This window comes from Caloenas nicobarica, chromosome 1 (assembly GCF_036013445.1).
Source record: "Caloenas nicobarica isolate bCalNic1 chromosome 1, bCalNic1.hap1, whole genome shotgun sequence".
Classification (NCBI taxonomy): Eukaryota; Metazoa; Chordata; class Aves; order Columbiformes; family Columbidae; genus Caloenas; species Caloenas nicobarica.
Window position 1 is genome coordinate 73,747,774 of NC_088245.1, and position 20,644 is coordinate 73,768,417.

The window sequence follows — 20,644 nt, forward strand, 5'->3', positions numbered from 1 at the left end:
ACCACAGGTTCATCCTGAGCTGTAGCTGTGAACGACTTCACCTGCCATGAATCGTTCCAACCAGAGCAGGCACCAGACACAGCCAGCGTGCCACAGCTGGACCTCACTGACCAGATGTGCGTTTGGTGGCACCTCTCTGGAGCAGCACATTAAGAAGCCCTCTGTGGTCCTCACACTGCCATGAGCACTGGTAACCCCTCTCTGCAGGAGACAAGGACTGCCGCGGGGAGCGATGGACAGCAGGGAGCAGTTCGTGCCACCTCTCCTTGCCGTCCCCTCAGTACCCGGGACCTGGTGCCACCAACCGCCCTGTGCCTAGTTAGGGGGGAAGACAGGAAAATAAGGTCCCCCCAGGCTGGAGGGGCAGCATATTAGCAGCAGGGTTTCTAGGCTGGTTTGCAGACAAACAGTGCAGGAAAAACTCTTGTTCTCAAACTCCTTGACCTTGCCTGTTTAGCAGGATAATAAAGCTGCAACAGAGTCATGGCACAGCTTCATTTTTGTTTCTTTGCTTCTACAGCCTCACCAAGAGAAGGGAGGAGAACCAGGTACACCCCTCTAAACAGTGGTGGGGTGCTCTGCTCATCTGCAGGGACAGGCAGCAAAGTAAATACTCCAAGGTACAGCCTTAACTTTTCCAAACACGGCTTCCCAGGGAGGATCCAGGCTCTGATTATATGTGTTTGGGGACAGGAAACATGCAGGTTTATTTTCCAGATTGAAAACAGCTGCTATGTTCTATAGACACTTGGGTACCATAGTTCTTAAAAAGAAAGGACCTTGTAGCAATGATTGCAGCAACAAAATTTGGCATTCTCACTTTTATATTAAATTTTTTTTATTGAGATGATGTGATTACAGGCATTTTTAAAATTATTTGCAACTCACTGGCCCTGAGAATAGGCTTTTTTGTTTGTTTTTGTTTTGTTACATTCATTTGATTCAGTCCCTTAGCCCCATACCTTAAAAAACCAAAAAGCCATCATCAATAAAAACAGAGGAGAATTTTATTTTAAAAAAAGACCTTGAACTGATGCTTTCTAGATTTGCAGATGGTTGCAGCCTGACAAAGAGATCTGGAGAATGCGTGCAAGGAGTTTGAAATCTGAGGAGGGTGGTGGTGACTTAGTGTTCACAGAAAGAGCCCCAATAGTGTTGTTTGGATGGAGAGGCAGTCAAAAGGTTTCAAACTTAAATAACGAAAATGCTTTGTTCTGGAACTGCAGCATGTCCTACCTGGCGGGCTTGTGGCTTGTTCAGACCTGTGGCAAGCTGATGGCAATGAAAGGTCCCACTTAACTGCACAGTGTGAAGATCCTTTGTTGGGTGTTGAGGTTGGAAGGGACCTCTGGAGGTAACCTGGTCCAACCCCCCTGCTCAAGCAGGGCCACCTGGGGCCAGTTATCCAGGACCACGTGAAAGGCTTTTGCATTTCTCCAAGGATGATTCTTTCTTCCTTTTCCCACTTGCTTTGGTGGCAAAGGCAGAAAGTTTGGCTGCTTTGCTGCTGGCAAATTCTACACTGGGAAATCAGAAACAGAGGAGGGAAGGCAGGTGTCAGGGTTGGTGGAAAGACAGCGTGACCTCTGCTAGCCCAGATGGGCAGCCAGGCATTCCTGTAGCTCAGTATGTTAGCTCTGTTTGCTCTCCATGTATCTGCCATTTGGACATGAGGTAGAAGGGAATCTGGATACTGCAGCTGCTCTAGCCTGCTTTTATTTTATTTTTTTCTTTAAGTCATAGCTGGTAAACTTCCTCCCAAGACCCCAAGAGCAGCTCAAATCCTGCAGCTCCCACAAGAGGTCCCAAGCCCCAGCAGTTCTGGCAGCTGCAGCGTCACCTGTGCCACCAACTGCTGCCCCGGGCAGAGCTGGCAGGAGGAGGGGGCAGCACCAGCCTGGACTGGGCTCTGTGGGACCCGCCAGCTCCAAGCACAAAGCCTGTGTTCATTCTGACCAGCATGAGCCTCCAGAGAACTTCTCCTCTGTGGTTGTGGTGGTGAAGTTAAGACATCTTTTACGTGCCAACTGGAAGATAGTTTCCAACAGCCACCAAATACATATTTTTTTTCCTTTGACTTAGGTTCTGCAGGTGAAAGTCATTGCATTTTTTTTGGTAAAGGTGAACATTTCCCCTACAAAATTTCCCCTACAAGATTTCCCTGTGGTACAACACGTGTGATTTCAGGATTCCTTGCTTTTTCCTGTCTTACCCAGTGCTGAGGATGAGCTGTGTTCGCCAACATACACAGTGAGCATACGGGCTTATACTGGTGGATTGTCTCCTGTTCTCTGTATTTTGCAGTGTGCGCCTTGGCCACGACAAAAACCTCTGGCTCATCAGAGCACTTTATATGGAAGGTCCCTATCATTGTTTTTCCCCCCCTCACCATTTCGTAACAGTAGCTACAGCAGGCAAAAGAAAATAATGCAGTTGTCACAGCCAGAGCAGTAAAGGATACGAATCGTTCTCAGCACAAACTTGGTTTCTTTCTACCACTGAACATCTTCAGAAACACAAGAAACCAGCAAGAGCCTTTCTTTACACTGATACTTCCGATGTTCACACTTCCTCTGTCATATATATGCACCTTTTCACCACAGCTCCTGGGACACGGATGCAACTTGGGTGCCCTTGAGCAGGGTAATGGAGCAGAGTAACTCCTTGGCCCTTTGGTTTCAGGTCTGTGACCACTGAAGTCCCTCAGTGCTGCCCAGTCTCACACCTCATGATCTCCAAGGACTTCAGAGTCACGGCAGAGACAGGTGACAGACCGTCTGCTCATATTTCTGATACACACTCCTGTGTCTTTTCTTCTGAAGCAGAAAAAGTCAAGTACGTGGTGTGCTGGGACTTTTAACATATTGACTATGGTATAATAAAAAAAAAATGTGGCTGAGAAAAGCTTAGGGTGAGATGTACGCCCTGTTGTTCCTCATCAGATACTGGCTCTGAAACATCTCTCCTCGCTCTATGATGCCTATCTACACCTTAACAAAGCCATTCCTTCCACAAAGTGTGACTCAATATTAATTTTTTTGTGAGATTGGACTATCTCTTTATTTAAACATAGGGGATGCTATTAATTTCTGAATGCCATTTTTTCCTGGATAGATTAACCTTGTTAAATATGTGGTAAAATCAAATGTGTTGGTTTAATGGCTGATAAAAGCTCTGTCATCGGCAGGTACCTTGGTTTTTTGGTTGAAACAAATTAGATTAGCCTATTGATTTTTTCCATTTCTAGCATGGATATTCCCATAAAAGAGGTTTTCTGGTTTTAATGACCTGGTGTGGAAGTGCTTTCTTCCAGGCACCATGTGATTCCTCAGAGTTTCTCTATACATCTTCTCCCTTTGCAGACATTGTTTCTGCTGCTAGATCTTCCTCCCACTAAAAGGACCACTGATGGTGGATCGGTGGACACCTGGACACCACAAGACTTTCCTGTCATGGTGCTCCAAGCAATGTGAAATGAGAAAGGCCAGTAGTTCCTCTTGCATTGGGCATCAAACACTGCTGAGCTTCCTGCCACCAGACTAGGCACAGCTCTTCAACTCATGCAAAGCACCCTCAGTGCAGCAAACCAAATCGGGCGTGAGAAAAAATGGGGCACCTCGCAACCAGAATGAAACCAAAAACCAAGAAAGCAACGCGGCTGTAGGGTTTCTTTTTTTCTTGTCTTTTAAATCATGTTAAAAATGGGCAAGCTGAGACATGCTGCCCTGATGGCAGAACTGTGGGGTGGGGAGGGTAGTGGGAGGCATTAAAAAATCAAATCCCAAACCAAAGCCAAAATCAATTACGAAATATAAGTGTAGCTATTTGGTCTCTAGTTCCCTACCATCAGTTTTTAGATTGGTGAATCATCTACCTCTCCAACAGCACAAAATGATCCTGGAGAGGTTTCTGAATAATACAAACCATGTGATGGGTCCCTTGACTTTCTCCCTATGATGTAAGGAACAGTGCTTCACCTTTCACTCCCAAATTGCTAGCAGGTTTAAGAAACACCCCTCCCTTTTGTAATTACAGATGCTTCAGCCTTCACCTTTTTATAGAAAGCTTTGAGCTGAAATTCTGCATTGCGGTTATATTGAGGGAGTTACATATATATACATATATATGAAAAATTATATACACATATATATATGTATTTGTCCATGCCCTCTCTCCCCCTTGCTCCATTCTATCACTTCTTTGCTAGAGGGAGGGAAAACGTCAACGTCAGTCTACCACAAAGGTTTGTAATATTTATTTTTCTCCTCCCCGGAGCACTTAGGTGATTGGTTTTGGCCCATATTCCAGCAGTTAACAGCCACTCGCAGGACTCGTCGTGAGCCCAAGCTATGCTGGGATGATATCCCAGCCTACACGTGAAGGGTGACTCCTCTTCGTTTGACAGGTATGTGTGGTAAATTCTTTTGGTAGCTTCAACACCTTTCCCAGTGGCAGCACATGTAAATTGATCTGAGCAAAATGGAACCCTTAAGCAAATCCCTCCTGTGTTGCTATTGTTTTATGCGGTGTTATGTCATGAGACTTGCACAGAAAATAAAAGCGCTCTATTTCCATAGGAAAGCCTTCCAAAAAAAACCCCAAAAAGCATAATCTGATGTCTTGTCCTATGTGAGATAAGGAAAGTCAAACTGCATGTTTATTAGGGAAAAAAAACAACAAACACCCCCCAAAACTGAAACAAACCAAAAAGAAAGAAAGAACTCAAGGGAGACTTTGTAGGAACAGTGAAGTAGTGCGTAAGTCCAGGCTTTCTCCCCTTTACTTTTCTGCCAGCACCACTTCTGCCTGTTAGTTTGTTTTGTTAAGGTGCTTCAGGTCCTGCGTGGCTTTCAAGCTAAGCGGTGACCCCAAGTACTGCTTCTGTGTTGTTGCTTCCCCTGCCAAACTGTGCCGGCCATCCGGGCAGATGTTTCTCCCATGGACCCACACAGGCGGTGTACCAGTTCCCTTCAGCACTCATCTTCTTGGTACATTTGTTCATCCAATTCCTGGGATTCAAGGTGCTCAAGGCGGTCTGTTCGGCCACTCATAATCTCATCTGGGGTCTTCATGAACCTGCAAAACAGAGAAACAAGCGGATTTCCCAGTGGTCTCGGCTTTTACCTTCATCAAGACATTGAGGCCCCTGAGCTCTACAAGCTCCCAAAATCATCTTTGCTGTATCCTCCCAGTGACTCAGTATTTCCCAGCTTCTCCCCAGCCTGCTGGTGTCTTCCCTCCTCCATACCTGGAAAGGAAACCAAAAAAATCACAGGCATTTACCCCTGCTCCTTGAAAGTCCTAATTTGAACCAAACCCCATAGTCTTCCAAAGAATGATATTTACTTCTTCTCCCTCATTTGTTTGCTGTTGTCAAATAAGATGATTGTATGCCACAGGTACACTCATCTGTGGTGTCTGGTGACAGAGACATTAAAGATCTTCATGGCCAGCACGTTTCAAAGCAAAAGCACTTGCAAGGTGAGGAGAGGCAGAGGGCTGCTGGTTTGTGCAGGCTTGTGTGTCAGTGAGTGAAGGGAACAGGAAACACCAAAGGAACAGTGGCGGAAAAAGCCAAGGACCAAGTCAGAACAAGTTCTGGGAAATGGAAAAAGCCCTTGAAAGAAAAAGCTTTGGGGCTAAGGAACTGTGAGTGAAGACAGTCTCTACCTGTGTGATTGTAGCAAGCGTAATTGCAATGAAGCAGTATCCTCTGTAAATGAATGCCATGGCTTCCAGCACTAATGTCGTGATGCAGTAAGTCTGCGGTGGGCTAGAAACAGAAACTGCCCCTGGGGAGGCAGGGCAGCAGTAGGAAATGGGGAAGGACATCCACCAGCCTGCAGATCACGTTTGCAGTCCTGATCTTTGCCAGGACACTGCCGTGTACTGCTGCTCAGAGACAGCACGGAAAAGCTCTGCCTTTTCTTTCTGAATTTAATGGCGTAGGAAGAGAGAGTGGCACAGGAAGGATGGAATCCTAGTTTAAACAAATCACTTTGCTAACTCCTAAGTACTTCGAGAGAAATTAGGATGGAAGTTGTTTATGCTGGAAGTGTTACAAAATTTCACAGTCTTTCATTAACGATGTACTGACTAACATTCAGCAGTACAAAATGTGTTAATCAGAGGAGCTGATTTTATTTCAGGTTGATGATATGCTCAGTATCCTTATCCCAGTGAAAACAAAACCAACTGACAGGAGCCTCGTTACTATCAATGACCCAGAAAAATCACTGCTGAAGGTCATGGGCAAGACTTGCCCTTTCTTCTGCCTCTGAGGTTATAAAGCTGAGGGCTTTCCATCTGAAAAATCTGGAGTCTCTCAGCAAATGCATAGCACAGCCTGGAACTAACCTTTTGCCACCCCTTCTAATTTTGGAAATCATGTGCACACATGCATTTAGGAAAAAAAAAAAAAAAAAAGAAAAGAAAGGGCTGTGACTCACTGCTGTGTCACTCCCATTTGTATGCTGGAAGAACGCTGCTGATCTAAATGGTGTTACGGTGGTGAAAAACTTGCATACAGAAGTGGTGAATCAGTCCCTAGCTACACAGTGAAAACGCACCAAAGCCCACGGGCCAGGCTGTGCCCTGATTTAAACCCTCTGCTTGTCTTGTTGATCTTGCATGAGGTTGAAATCAAAACAGAGGGTGATCCCACTACCCTCCCCGCCTTCTCTCTGCCCTGGTTCCCAAACCATGTGGAAATGGGCTGATGTGAACTGCACTGCAGTACTTTGGGTAGTCTTTCTGGTCTGTGTTTTAAGTCATGTCAATAAACTCAAAGCATAGGTATTTGTACTAGCATTTGATTAAATTAAAAACAAAACAAAAACAAAACCCACAACAATCCAGAACTAGAAGCTAATGAAAAAATAGTGTCTGTGACCTCTTCTGTTGCAGAAAACACTCAGGCAACCTATTAGAAATCCCTTCTCTGACTCCATTTTACTTAAAGCTCTATAAAGATATCTGCAGATGACAACTGCCTGTATGTTACTTATAAAATCACATTTCCTATTATTTCTGTGCTTGTGAGAAATCGCCAAGAAAGGCACATTAATGCCTTGATTTTTTGCAGCTGTTCTTCTTTTTCTCTTCAGATATAAATAGGTCTAAGAAAACAACATCAATAAGTTTTTATTGGGAATTGTGCAAAAAATGCTTTGTTGTTCTTTTTTTTTTCCAGTTTCCAAAGGAAATGAGGTTTATATGCTCATGCTTTATGCTCCCTGGTGACCTTTGAATCTGTTGGTCAATTTTGAGCAAAGCTGACAGGGGAACTGAGGTCCCCAAGGGTATTAAGTTTCTACAGTTTGGAGAAAATTGGCGGCCTGGTTGAGAAGAGATGGACTCCTGTTTGCCAGTGCCCCGACCAAAGGAGAGGCTCCAAGATAAGCACATTCACTGTTCAGCATCATGGAATTCCCCTGGGGCAGCGCAGTCTTCACACAAGGCCAGAGCAATCCAGGCTGCCTGCCTTGGTTCTGCTGCTGATGGCCCAACCTTTTTTTTTATCTTTCCGCAAAAAAAAATCAAAGTCACGCAGTTGATTTTGCCTGTGATTCCTTCTTCCCTTCACTCTCCTTCCCCCATCTAAGTCTCCTTCTAAGAGCTGACATAAACAAGACATTCCACAGAAACCTTTTCAGCTGTAGATAGTTTGAGTGCTAATGCAGTTCTGTTAGCTATTTAAGAAAACAAACTCCAAGACTGCCTTCCTATTGATATCATTTCCGAGCACATTACTCGGTCCAGACCACTGACATCAAAGCAGTCTTCGGTCCGAGCTCAGTGCTCTGTGGGTCAGACGTGCAGATTCGCTGGTCTTGTCTGAAGAGAACTGGAGTGCTCTTGCTCTCTGCCAGCCGCGCTCAAGTTTGTACAAGTAACGCCCTGCTTTATGCTGTTTTGGGCACTATGTCCTAAATTTGCAGCTGCATCATCCAATCCGATGTGTTTGGTTTGATGAACAGCTCTTGCAGGTCCCTCCTTCCTTGAAGGCAGCACCGCTGCAGACATGGTCATCAGCAACTCTCTTCGGTGGTGCTGCGGCACTTGAGGAAATGCCTGATCCCTCCTCAGCTTTCACCAGCAGCTGTGTCTGAGATGTGAATTTGGAGTGGGTTTTCCAGCAGTTTGGCCGAGACCAAGAATCACTTAGCTAAGGCGTTAAACAATAGCACAGCCTACTTGAAGCGAGTTAAAAACCTTCTACTGACTCCGCTGATCATTGAAACAGGCCCGTATTTTCGTAAATTCGTGCAAAGCTGGGAAACGCTGGTCTAGACAGTTTTTACGAATATGAGCCCATTGCCACCTGTGTTATGGTTGTGGCAATGAAGTATCCCACATACAATTCCACTCTTCACCTTCAAAAACTAATTGTCTGTAGAAAGGAATGGCAAAGAAAAGAAAAGAATTACCTGAACAAAAGCCTTTGTCCTGGCTCCTTCCGGATAATATTTAGTTTGTAGTAGTGGCGTAGGGCTCTGGACATTTTCTCGTAAGTCATATTTGTTCTGTTCTGGTTTTTTCAAAAGAAAAAGGAAAAACATGGTGAGATGATTCATTAAAACCTTCCTAAGCCCCAAAAGGATTTGCAGAATTATCACAGCTAGCTAAAGTAACCAGGTCAGTTCAAGAAATTACATATTTCACTCTTCTGCTATTTGCAGGCCCATCCTGCCCCTCCAGCCTTCATCACCAAATTTTTATGGGTCTTTTTTAATACAGGGCAATTTAGACAAGAAAGTCTAACAAAAATTCCAAGTGAGGTTTTTCTGTAGTTTCTTGGACGACAGATGACAAAAGGCTTCATCCACCACAAGAGGAGACATCAGATGGAGGGAGATGCTCATGCCAAGTGGGATGTGACAAGCCTGTTCTTAATGAAACCCACCTTTTGTAAAAACATAAGATCAGTGGCTAATAGACTGAATCTGTCAGCAATCTCTGCTAAGAGCACTGTTCCTCCGGGATTCCCCCCATTAACTAGTTAATGCTTACACAGCACTGTGGAGACTGAGAGCCAGTTTCTCCTCTTGTTATACAGGTGCAAATCAAGAAGCCCATGAGGTGGTACATCTGCTTCTGTGACAGAGCCTCCCCTTCATTTTGGGCGCTGCTGACCCCAAAGGCCAGAGCACTGTGGGGTGACTGAGGTATGGCCCCAATGAAGCTGAGTGTCAAAAGACAGAAGGGATGGGCGCTGGCAGAGCTGTATGTGGGCAGCCCACACAGTACTGACTTGGGGTAGCAGGATCAGTCCCTTAGGCTACATCTACACCAAGAGTACTTTTCTGGTACAAGGAGCACTGGTTACTATGCTGGCAAAGAAACTCTGAGCAGAGAGACAGCAATGTGGGCAAAGCCGTGTTTGCAGGAGTATAAAGCAGCCGCCTTGCCAGGGGCAAAATATGCCAAACTAGTAGAAGCACGCTTTTCATCCGTGAGCCTCCGTGTTAGGAGTGTGGTTTGGCACAGCTCTGTCAGCTCAAGATCAGGCAGAAGTCTGTAGTGTCAACCTGGCTTTATTAAATGAGACTGATCCACCTTGTCTAAAACACCCCCTAAGAGCAGACCTCCTCCGTTTGCCCTGACTGCAACTGCTCTGCTAAGGGAGGCCACATAGAGACCTCCTCTGGCAATTAAACACTAACAAGGGCAATGTTTACTGTGCAAAATCTAGACTCTCCTCATAAGGATGCCCCCTGAAATACCATGTGTACTTTGGCCACCTGCTAAAAGGCCACTGCATTTCCCAAGTGGTCTGAAGTAGCTTCAGTTTCAGACACACAACATGAGACATGATGGCAAGGCCCAATTATTAGCACAGGGACTAGGCAAGGGCAGAACTCTCCATGCCCAGTGTTGCAACCCAAGACCTCTAAGACAGGTGTTAATGTGAGCATTGAGTCACATGAGAAAACCTTGACCTCATCAAGATTATAGGCTATGTATACTCCTATACAGAATCACAGAATAGTTCAGGTTGGAAGGCACCTCTGGGGATCACCTAGTCTCGTCTCTCTGCTCAAAGCAGGGTCAACTGGAGATGGTTTCTCCAGATTGTGTCCGGTTGGGTTTTGAACATCTCCAAGAATGGAGACTCCACAATTTCCTCTGGGCAACCTGCTCCAGTGTCTCACCACCTTCCTAGTAAAACAGTCTCACACCTGGGGTGTCATGAAATGTAACAAAGGGAAATGACCTCCCTGGGTCATTCCTGCCCAGGTCAGGAACTTTACATTGCCTCTTGTTAAGTTTCATTAAATTCTTGTTAGCCCATTTCTCCACCATGTCCAAGTCCCTCTGGATGGCAGCATAACTCTCTGGTCTCCCAGCCACTCTTCCCAATTTTGTATTGTCTGAGAACTTGCTGAGGGAACTCTGTCCCATCACCCAGGGCCCTAACGAACATGTTAAACAGTATTGGCTCCAGAAGCAATCCCCAGGGTAACATCACTAGTGACTGGATTTTGTGCTGTTGATCACAACTTTTTCAGCCCAGCAGTTCAGCCATTTTTTAATCTGCCTCACTGTATTCTTGTCTAGGTGATACTTCCTTAGTTTGTCTATGAGGATATTTTGGGAGACAGTCTCAAAAGCCTTTCTAAAGTCAAGATAAACTACATCCACAATTCTCTCTGCATGCATCAAGCTAATAATTTTATCATAGATGGATATCAAGGTGGTCAAGCATTAATTTCCCTTTTGTAAATCTATGCTGACTACTCATATGCTCGTATGAATATACCCATATGCATATATTCATATAGATCTATCTGTTCAGAGTGGATATTAGGAAACATTTCTTCACAGAAAGGGTTGCCAGGCCTTGGAACAGGCTGCCCAGGGAAGTGGTGGAGTCACCATCCCTGGAGGGGTTTAAAAGACGCATAGATGAGGCTCTTAGGGATGTGGTTTAGAGCAAGAGTTTAGAGCCCTCGATGATCTTGAGGGCCTCTTCCAAGCAACATGGTTCTATGATTCTATGATTCCATGTACACGCTCAGCCTCAAACTGCAAAAATTAGTAACTGCTTTCCAGAGAACAAAACAGAATTTCCCTCTTAAAAGGCAATACATAATCCTGCAGCATTTGGCGTCTGTCACAGGACAGCAGGTGAAAACTGAATATTGGTGCAGTCAGGAACACAGACAGAAAGCTCCTGCTGAGATGTAGTATACAGCTCCCGGTAGACGACATCTAACCAGAACATCCTCACATCAGGTTTCAGGAAGAAATGAGATGTCTTGAGAGAGAAGGACCGTTAATTCTTGCATTCCTTGTAATTTTATAATTAAATGCATTTATAACTAAACGTCTTTAAACCAAGCCAACAGGTTCTCTATATGAAGGATAGGTTTTAGTGCTTGAGGCTGGATGCTTTATACTTCTAATGTGCGTAGAACAAAAGATTACAACTTCTCAGCAGTAGTTTATACGCACGTGCTTTCTTCCTTTTTCCCCTGTTTATAAGTGACTCCTGTGATGTTACAAGAGGTGAAGAACTGTAGGAGGAAAATTGTATTGCTTCCTTACCTTGTGGTTTCCCCACAGCCGGGCCAGCCCGTTGGGATCCACTATGCGAAATATTTTGGATTCCTTATCTTCCCATCGGATGAAATTTTCGTACCGGCTGTCAGAAAGCAGCTGATAAACATAATCCCAAAGCAACCTACAGTCTGTGAAGAGAGAAGGAAGGCAATATTGACTTTTTACCTCGGGATTAATTCTGGAAACTTTCTGGTAGATGTGCAGTTAAAGGACAGTTGGGACCAGGGCTGAAACAGCTGCTGCAGTGTGCAAGGCAAACAGCTTGGTTGGTTTTGACTGATGTTTGCAAAATGTACTGGAATACACAGCTTCTTCTGATGCATCCTAGTCCTTCTGACACTGACAGAGCACCTTTATCACATGAAAAGATGCGTGAGATGACCTGCTGATCTCAGTTGTGTGTTTATTGTTGCACTGATGCCCATAAACCTAACCCTGTTGACCCTGATACTGTTGCTGGCTGTTTCAGCAAAGAAGTCAAGAATCCTGCAACCTGCTCTTCCTGCTTGAGGCTGCCCCTTCCTGTGATAACATGAGGTGTCTAAAGCATGAGCAACGTTACAGCTTTCCTTCGCATACCCCATGTGATATAAAATAGACACCGTCTACCATCTTTGCATTTGCTTTTTGTTTTATTTTTTAAGGTTCCTGAAAAAAAAACCCAACTATTATAATTACTTGAGTGCTATTGAGAGGTTAAATACTTTCTATTTGGATAATTGAATTCAAATTTCCTCTTGGCAAACACTCCTTAGGTCGCTAATTAAAGGACTAACAGATACTTAGGTTTTAGTTTAGTGTTTTTCAGTTTCATGGCAGTCTCTTGAGACTGAGGAAGCCAAGAGCTGAGCTGCTCCTGCTTCCTGCTTGCAATGTGTGTGTGCACAGCGCAGCATAATAACTGGCAACTATGAAATATGGAAAGTGAATTGCACAGAGCTGGGGGTTCTGCTGCTGTCAGAAACAAAAGGGATTTTACAGTTCAACTGTCCAGATCCCTAAGATGGCCGTACAGTTGCATTTTATTTCGAAAGCAAAACCAATCTCTGAGAGGTGTCTTGTTAGAGTGGTTAAAGGGCAGGCGACCAAAGACATCTGGCTTGTAGGTGCTAAAATGGATTCTTGTCAGCCTGTCTTTCTATTCCTGTCTGTCTGAGGTTGGTATGTGTTACAATAGGGATGATGACGTGTTCATCATTATGAGAACACAAAATGATTTTTGAAACGGGATATGAATAACACATTTAATAAGCACACCTGAAATGGTTAGGGATATTAACATCATTGACAGTATTTCCCATTTTTGATGTAAATAGTATCTCTGAAACTTGTACTGTCTCTAAACCCAGAGCTTAGTTTGCCAGTGCCTTTACTATAGACTTTCCCTACCAGTCCTATGGAGAACAAAGCAGTGCTTTTTCAAGAGATGAAATCTGGCAAAAATTGCAGGTTTCTGTTCTAGCTAAAACCCACTCCAATGGTCACCTCACCCGTGACATCTACGAGAGGAGGAATGTGAAAAGAAACAGGCAGTCAGATTTTCCGGATGGAAAAAAAAATATTTTCATTAGCGTTTTGCACAGAAAAATGGCCATTTGCATTTGAAATTCTTCTGGGCTTTAATTTAAAAAATGAAACCAATTTCCATTTCTTTTTCATTCATGGAGGTGAATGTGATAGCTTCCTCCTCCTCACCCAGAATAAGGTACCTACAGCTGGGACCAGGACAGAAAACAATTCTCCTCTGCATGCATTTGCCAAAGACCAGCCTAAACGGGTCCCTTCTTGGCACATGGATGCAGAGAAGCCTTCTTCTCCCTGTCCCCGCCACCCCAAGTTGCACACGTAGCCCAGCTGCCTACTCCACAGCTGCAAAGCACAAGTGACCTCCCCCAGACTCCATGGCAGCTCTGTAGAAGAGCGTGAAGTTGAAAGTCTCAGACTCAAATTTAAATTTCTGCCATCTTTCCTCTCACAAATTCAAAAAAACCAGTTCTCCCATCACCTTTCCATCAATAATTTTTCACACACACATACACTTAGTCTCTTAGACACACATATATTAGAAAAAAAATCTTCTTTTGAGACTTCATTTAAGGGAGATCATATTGCTCTACTGGTTTGTGCCTTTTAACAATGTGGGAGGTGCTCAGGTAATAGCGTAGTAACGATCACATAAGTGGTTCCTTGACACACATGCAATTCATTCTCGAACTCTTTCAATGAAATAGTGTGCAGAAAATGATTTTTAGTGCAAGAATCTTAATTAAAACAAAACAAAAATCAACCTAAAACTTTACCCATCTTTTTTTCCCCTTTTCTTCAATTTCTCTAGCTCTGACTCCCCAGGGCATATTTTACCAGTTGATCAGAGTTGGTAATACTGCTGCTTTCCAAAAACTACCATTTTTTTTAATCATCATCCTGTGTAACCTGTGAAAACTTTAAGAACAAAACCTGCATAGTCTATGTCAACAATTCACGCTGGTTTAGATCAGCTTTTCCCAAAGACCTCCAAGCTTTTTTTCTGTTCAATCCTCCACTAAAATCACTGTAAAGGTGATGTCATTCCCTAGGTCAGCAGTGAATCATTCACCACGGCCATCAGTGGGCAGTTCTGTGCTAAACACCTGTGATGGGCTCGGTCTGGCCCCACCTCATCTGCAAGAGAGGTCTGTCTTGGTGGGAGCAGTTTCAAATCAGAAAACATTCACTTAGCTGATATTCGTCAAGGAAAAAAGAGACACTTGTTGGCCAAGGCAGGAATTTATCAGAAACCTATGAGAAGAAAACCAGAGCTTTTGGACTGTGCTGGAAGTTTGCTGACATGGTTGGTTGGCGTACGGCCCCGTCAGGAGAGCGCTGCAGGAATTCGGTGTCCCAGTGTTGGTCATTTGGTTTTGCCTGTGCCACTATGGAGTGTCTGGGTGTTTGGGGAAAAACTGGAACACAAGAGGTTCCACTTAAATATGAGAGGAAACTTCTTCTCAGTGAGGGTGACGGAACACTGGAACAGGCTGCCCAGCGGGGTTGTGGATTCTCCTTCTCTGGAGACATTCAAAACCCGCCTGGACGCCTTCCTGTGTAACCTCACCTGGGTGTTCCTGCTCCGGCGGGGGGATTGGACTGGATGATCTTTCGAGGTCCCTTCCAATCCCTGACATTCTGTGATTCTGTCTGTCTCCAGGGTCAGCTGGAGGGCCGTTGCTCCTGCAGACGCAACTCAACGTCAGGCTCTCTCATATTCTTGAATGAGCAGCCCAGGGCAGACACCCTCTGATTATAGGAACTTACAGCTAATATTTACAGTTCTACAGAGATATGACTTACCCTAAACTTTACTTTCACCTCATTATTTGCAATATGCAATGTTATATTTAATCGGTACTATACTGCTGTATCTACGGTCTATAAAATTTCCAAGTGTATAAGTACAAATCCTACTGATGGGGACGGCAGACCCCTAATATCCTCTCTAAAGAGTTTAAGGGAGCTGATGGCTCTTTGACAGCTGACTGGAATTGCACATGCAATGTGCATCACACTGTGCCAGGGCTGCATGTTCACGTCAGTGCGGCCAGCAAGTAAATTCTAGTCAAACCTAATGGCTTTGGTTATTTTCCATTGGTTATCATTACTTCACACACACACACACACACTGTGCCCATCTCCTTCACAAAAAAATAAACCAAGCAAGCACAAAAAATTCAGATCAAGATGTCTGGGTGGCAAATTATTGGACTAACAACAGAGCTTCAGACTCTGAGAAGATGTAGGATTCAAGTGCAGATTTGTTTTTTGTTGTTCACTTAATTTTTAGAATGGATTCAGGCTAAGCTTGAATATGAATATTCCTCAAATGAGAAGAACTCAGATCTGCATCTTGAGATCTTCACAAGAAAAGTCCCAAATGATCAAGGCCCCATCCCATATTCTAAACTGACTGAGCTGCTCAGACTTGCAGAGGTATTTAGTAGGCTGGTGGAATTTGCAAAAAAACCCAACCACCCAAGTATCTTAGACCTCTAAATCTCTGTTTCAACAAGAAAATTGAAAAATCTTAAACATTCTGCTTGGCTCCTACAACCACTTAAAAACTCGTCTTCAAAAGCTATACTTGTCTATCAGCAGATTTAGATATATGACTGAGTTGCAATAATTTAATGAGCTGGCATGCATCAATGCAACTGTGGCAACTGTGTCTCAGGCCACTGCAAATAGGAAATAAAAAGCATTAGCTTTAAACATCAGTAGAAAATATTTAGGGTCATTGCATTTCTTCTCACCTCTGCTGAGAGCTGTGAGTGTGCACATTGTTAGTTATCATGGACCAGCTGATGCTTGGCAGCCCAATTTAGTTAAATGTATGAGCTCTGTTTGCAGAGTACCTAAATCAGTTTGCCTTCTTTCAAGTTTCACATGGGAGGCCTTCAGGAATCTGAGCATAGGCGCTCAGGGTTTTTTTGGTTTTAACCACAAATGATTTACACCCTGGGTATTTTTCTCCACAGATAGCATGGAAAAAAAAAAATGAGGCTCTGGAGGGGTCTCCCTGACTGACAGAGGAACAGCGACCGAATAATCTACCATTATTAGGCCAGTAGAGACCATCTTCAATAGGACAGTAGAGACAACCTGATAACTCTTACTGAGCATAATGAATTTGGAGTATAGTAGAGCCCATCTGGAGTAAACTTCAGCTTATGAAACTGGTGTAAATCCAAGAAGAGGCAATGCTAGAAAATGCTATTAAAAGGAGCCTCTCCACTGGGAAAAGAGGTACCTCCACAGAAGGCTGGTGAAGACAATACAGAAAGTAGCACCCTCCAGGAAGGTCAAGCTGTTACAAGTATTTTCAGGAAGGATGGAGAAACAGAGAGGGACTTGTATGTGGATGGTTGCTTTGTAAGTGTAAATCACTTGTCTGAGGCAAGTCTGGATGATGTGAATGACTCCACGAAGGCTAAATCGCTTCCTTGGCTGTCAGATGTCCTCCAAAGGAGCAGTCACATGGGGGGACTCTCCACAGGGTGTGTGTTGGCTAGTGAGCGACAGCAAGAAAGCACACAGATGTTGCTGAGGGCCAGCAAGTTAAAAAGTGTGGGAGATTCAACAGGGGAGTTGAGTCAGGACTGGTACCTAAATTGTTTGGACATGCTGCAATTTCCTGCCTTTTGGCTAAAATAAGCTTACTTAGAAAGCAACTATGTCTCTGTAGCACAAGGAAACATCATTTCCCCCTAATATATATGTACCTTTTTTTTCTAAAAGTGAACTCGGATGGTTCAACTTTGTACAATTTGAAGGTGAAGGGATTCAGCTGTGGAGAGAGCTGGGGTTGAGAGGCTTTAAAGCCACGCAGTATCGAACAACCTAGCCAAAGTGGGAAGGTGGTGAATGGGCCCAGCAATGTGACAGGGCTCTTCAAAGCAGGTATTTCCATGTCCCACCTTTTTCTCAGCTGTACCGCTGGGCAAGGCTGAACTATGTAATTAGCTGGGAATTAGGGCAAACTGCACCTTCAAATGAAGAGGCATGGCTACAACTTTCTTCCTGCAGTTATTGCTTCTAGAGGGATTTTTATAGTTATGCATAAGGTAGCAATAAGGTGTAGAGTACTTAGCTGGCTCTCACAATGTCTCCCATAAGCACTGCTCTACATGTGCAAGAGGCAGCAGTTTCACACTCTTGCTAATAACAGCCATGACTGTACAGTCCTGAGGTTGGCAGAGCTCAAGTAAAGCCTCGGGGGCTGCCTGCCCACTCAGTCTCCTGGCTGCTGTTTGGCTGCCAGGGCTGACACCACGCACAAGAAAAATAGGCAGCAGCACATCCCTGGAGAGGGTGAGGGAGAGGAGACAGAGTGCTTGAGGTTTGAGGAGTAGGAAGAAATCTCTCCCATAAACAGCAGTTGCTGGCTTTAAACCCCACTGATAGCAGCAAGCTTGCCTCCTTGCTCTAATTCTAACCCCTCCTTTCACATGGCAGAAGTGCCTGAACTTCAGCCACTCCTCCTTAGCACGGTAAAACTCAGTTTCTCTTCCCTGGCTGAAAAGCTCTGTTTACTGCCCACACTTACAGCACTGCTTCGGTGATGTTACAAAAAAGGGGAGACTGTAATATTGTCATTAAGAATCCCTTGTGACAGTCAAACAGACACTGTGCGAGTGGAAGCATGTATTACAGAGTCTCCTTTTCAAATATGCTTTAAGTCTATAGGAACAGTCTTCTGAATATACACCTAAAAACCGCTGGCATATAAATACTTCCTAAAGGCTACATAACAGCAACACGTATATTCCTTAGAATTAAAATACCATCTCAAAATAATCTATAAATGAAACACTATGGACCTCATGGTCCTAGTATTTTGACACTTGTCCAGACATTAGGAATGACTTCTCTAGTATCATTTGGCCAAGTTAGACACAAGACTGCTAGTCTTGATGTTGCAGGAGTGAGAGGTCTTACTTCTGTGCTCCCTTAGACTAAATAATGCTATTAACAGTGTAGGCACACATATGCTTATCTTTAGACCTCTTTTGTTCAGACTATAACATTCCCCTGCACTGCAATATTTTCTACAACACACAGTGCATCTGAGACCCCTGTTGTTTAAGTGAGGCCCATGGTGCAGAAGCAGAGCTGGCCCTCTTCATGTATTGACGACCAAAATCCTTTCTCAACCACAGAAATGTTTTGCAAGACCCACCCACATCTTACACTGAAGATCATTATATAAAATGCATTTGGTCTGGCTGATGACTGACTTGGAAACTAACATGGCTTCACAGAGGAAGAGCTCATGCCAAAGTAACATTGTCATACTCCCTCTGACATCAGTTGAGGCCTTACCCCTTACTGAGTTGGTTAGCCTAAAATTTCTCCAGTGTGATATCACTTGACTTAAATGGTTCTCTGATTTCTACCAGCTGAAGAGTTCTCTCAAGTTCTGGCCCCTTTGTTTTACAAGGTGATTTGTGCTTCAGCTGCATTTGTTCAGAGTGAAGCAGACAGCAGCTGCTCACAACTGAGACTAATGAACAGAACTTCTCTTGAAGTTCTCTGGTACTCTGGTTACTGTGAGGACACCTGAAGTGCAGTTAGGATACCTAAGGTGGTGATGCTCACGGTAGCAAAATGCTGAACTGGTAAAATTCAGCTGGCCATAGCTGTTGTGAGAAGAAGGTCCTGATCTCCCTTCCTCCTGCTGCTTACCTTGTGCTGGCTCTGTTGTCAGATTTCTCCATGAGTTGACTTAAATCAGTTAAACATAAGAAAACAAACCATGCAAAAACCACCAGCTGGCCTTCTGCTATTTAAAAGCTGAATCTGCCTGCAGGAAGATCTAGTGAATGCTGAAGCCAGCACAAAGAAGGTAGCAAGACTATGTGGTGGAGCAGGCGAGGATGGGGAGGTAAGAGGGAGAGGGCCTAGAAGGTCCCGTGGACCTTCAGCCTACTGTCTGTGATCATCCCCTTTGCCTGAGAAGGTCCATAAGTCTCTGAGAAGACAACACTACTTTGGGCCATCTGGATTTGTTTAAACTGTAGCCAGAACCAAGACATCACAAAGGTTAATGGCTGTTCACTTGCATGGGAAATAAAAAAGATTGTGAGAGAACTACTACATCCTGACTTGGTTTAGGCTTGCAATGGAGATCAGCTCTAATTGCATTTTAACCACACCTGATGCTGCACAACAGGCAGAGCTTTCTGGGCAAGCCAAATGGACCTTTGGGCTATCTAACAGGTACATGAAGCTCACAGTCTGGCTGATGCTGTCATCTGTTTCAGGTGTATGGTGAGATCTACTCAGCTAGCTTGCTCTCATCACACAAATGGAGAGGGAGGAAAAATAAAGCTGGTACAAAGGAGAGGGAAGACGTATCACCAGACTTTATCAGATCAGCTCCTGTATTCTTGCTGAAGGCCTTTTCTGTGGCAAAACAAAAATATTGGGAAAACAACAGACAGCACACTGACAAAAAAAGTAATGCTACAGTAGGATTACTGCTGTGTTGAGACACAATCCAGCCACAACATCTATCTAATCCCACCACATACTTATTTTAGCAGACAAAACTACAAGAAAAAAGTAACCAAGTCTCATGATTAAGAGTTTAAATGTCTCTCATGACTGGGGGAGCATCAATCCTGAGATGGAGAAGTCCCACTCATCCCTATACAGTAATCCATGTCCAGATTACTGAGGGAAAAGAGTTTTATTTCCGTGAACGCTGGCTGCTGTTGGAAGCAGGATGGTACAGTAAAGCCAATGTTTCTATGTGGAGAAACCTCTTGACAGACAACTGTTTGTTCAGCTCAGTAAATTCAAGCTGGGGCTGAGGAGAGAGGTTGCCAGATCATGCTATACAACAGTTGTATGTCGCTTCTGTCTTGTACCCAAACGGGAGATCAGGCAGAAGAAGAGTAGAAACCTGAAACTGTCACACTGCAAAGAGTTGTGCTGTGAGGTTGTAAAAGTAACACAGAAAGATGAGGCCAAGCTTTGTCTTTGCCAATAAAATGTGTAAGGGAAGGAGGATCCAAAAGGTTCATATCCCTCATGTGGTTGTAGAAAAGAGCACCCAGATCACAAAGAATATGTAACACATGGGCCAGAGACAGTTTGGTAGATGAAGACTTTGAAAGCTAAAGTCTGTTGTGTTAAAAAATGTCTTTCCCACCCCGGTCCTGTTCTTGCACTCCATCCCTCCATCCTCACCAAACAGATAGGTATTTCCAATATTAGCTTCAAGTGGTGTTGTTTCCCCACTCCACCACAATGGTGGAAAGCACTCTTCCACTTACCTTGCTACAGAAATGTGCGTCTGATCCTCCTGTGGCTTTTCCTCACCTTTATTGCACGTGAAGGGCAAGAAAGGGAAAGAAATTCAACCTCTGCATGTTCACATGTACATCCTACGAACACCTTGCAGCCACTCTGACATCAGAAAACTGGCCAAACACTTTAATGATGGGAATTTAAGAATTAAGGATGAAGCTTTGTCTTCTGAATTGTACTTTAGAGAAGTAGGCAAAAGCAGGAGTGACTTAACTACAGCAAAGGCATTCCC

At 44.1% G+C, this 20,644-nt stretch overlaps 1 protein-coding gene across 2 annotated transcripts in view; it reads right to left on the reverse strand.

Moving 5' to 3' along the window:
* Positions 1-866: 866 nt before the first annotated feature.
* ETV6 (ETS variant transcription factor 6) overlaps positions 867-20,644 on the reverse strand; it is a 144,093-nt gene continuing 124,315 nt past the window's right edge. For both annotated transcript variants that reach the window (XM_065658560.1, XM_065658559.1), the window contains exons 6-8: positions 11,551-11,693; positions 8,430-8,530; positions 867-5,076 (exon numbers count right to left, since the gene is read on the reverse strand). In XM_065658560.1, coding sequence (XP_065514632.1) covers positions 4,971-5,076; positions 8,430-8,530; positions 11,551-11,693 — 350 coding nt within the window. In that variant the 3' untranslated portion in view covers positions 867-4,970. The remainder of the gene's footprint in view (positions 5,077-8,429; positions 8,531-11,550; positions 11,694-20,644) is intronic.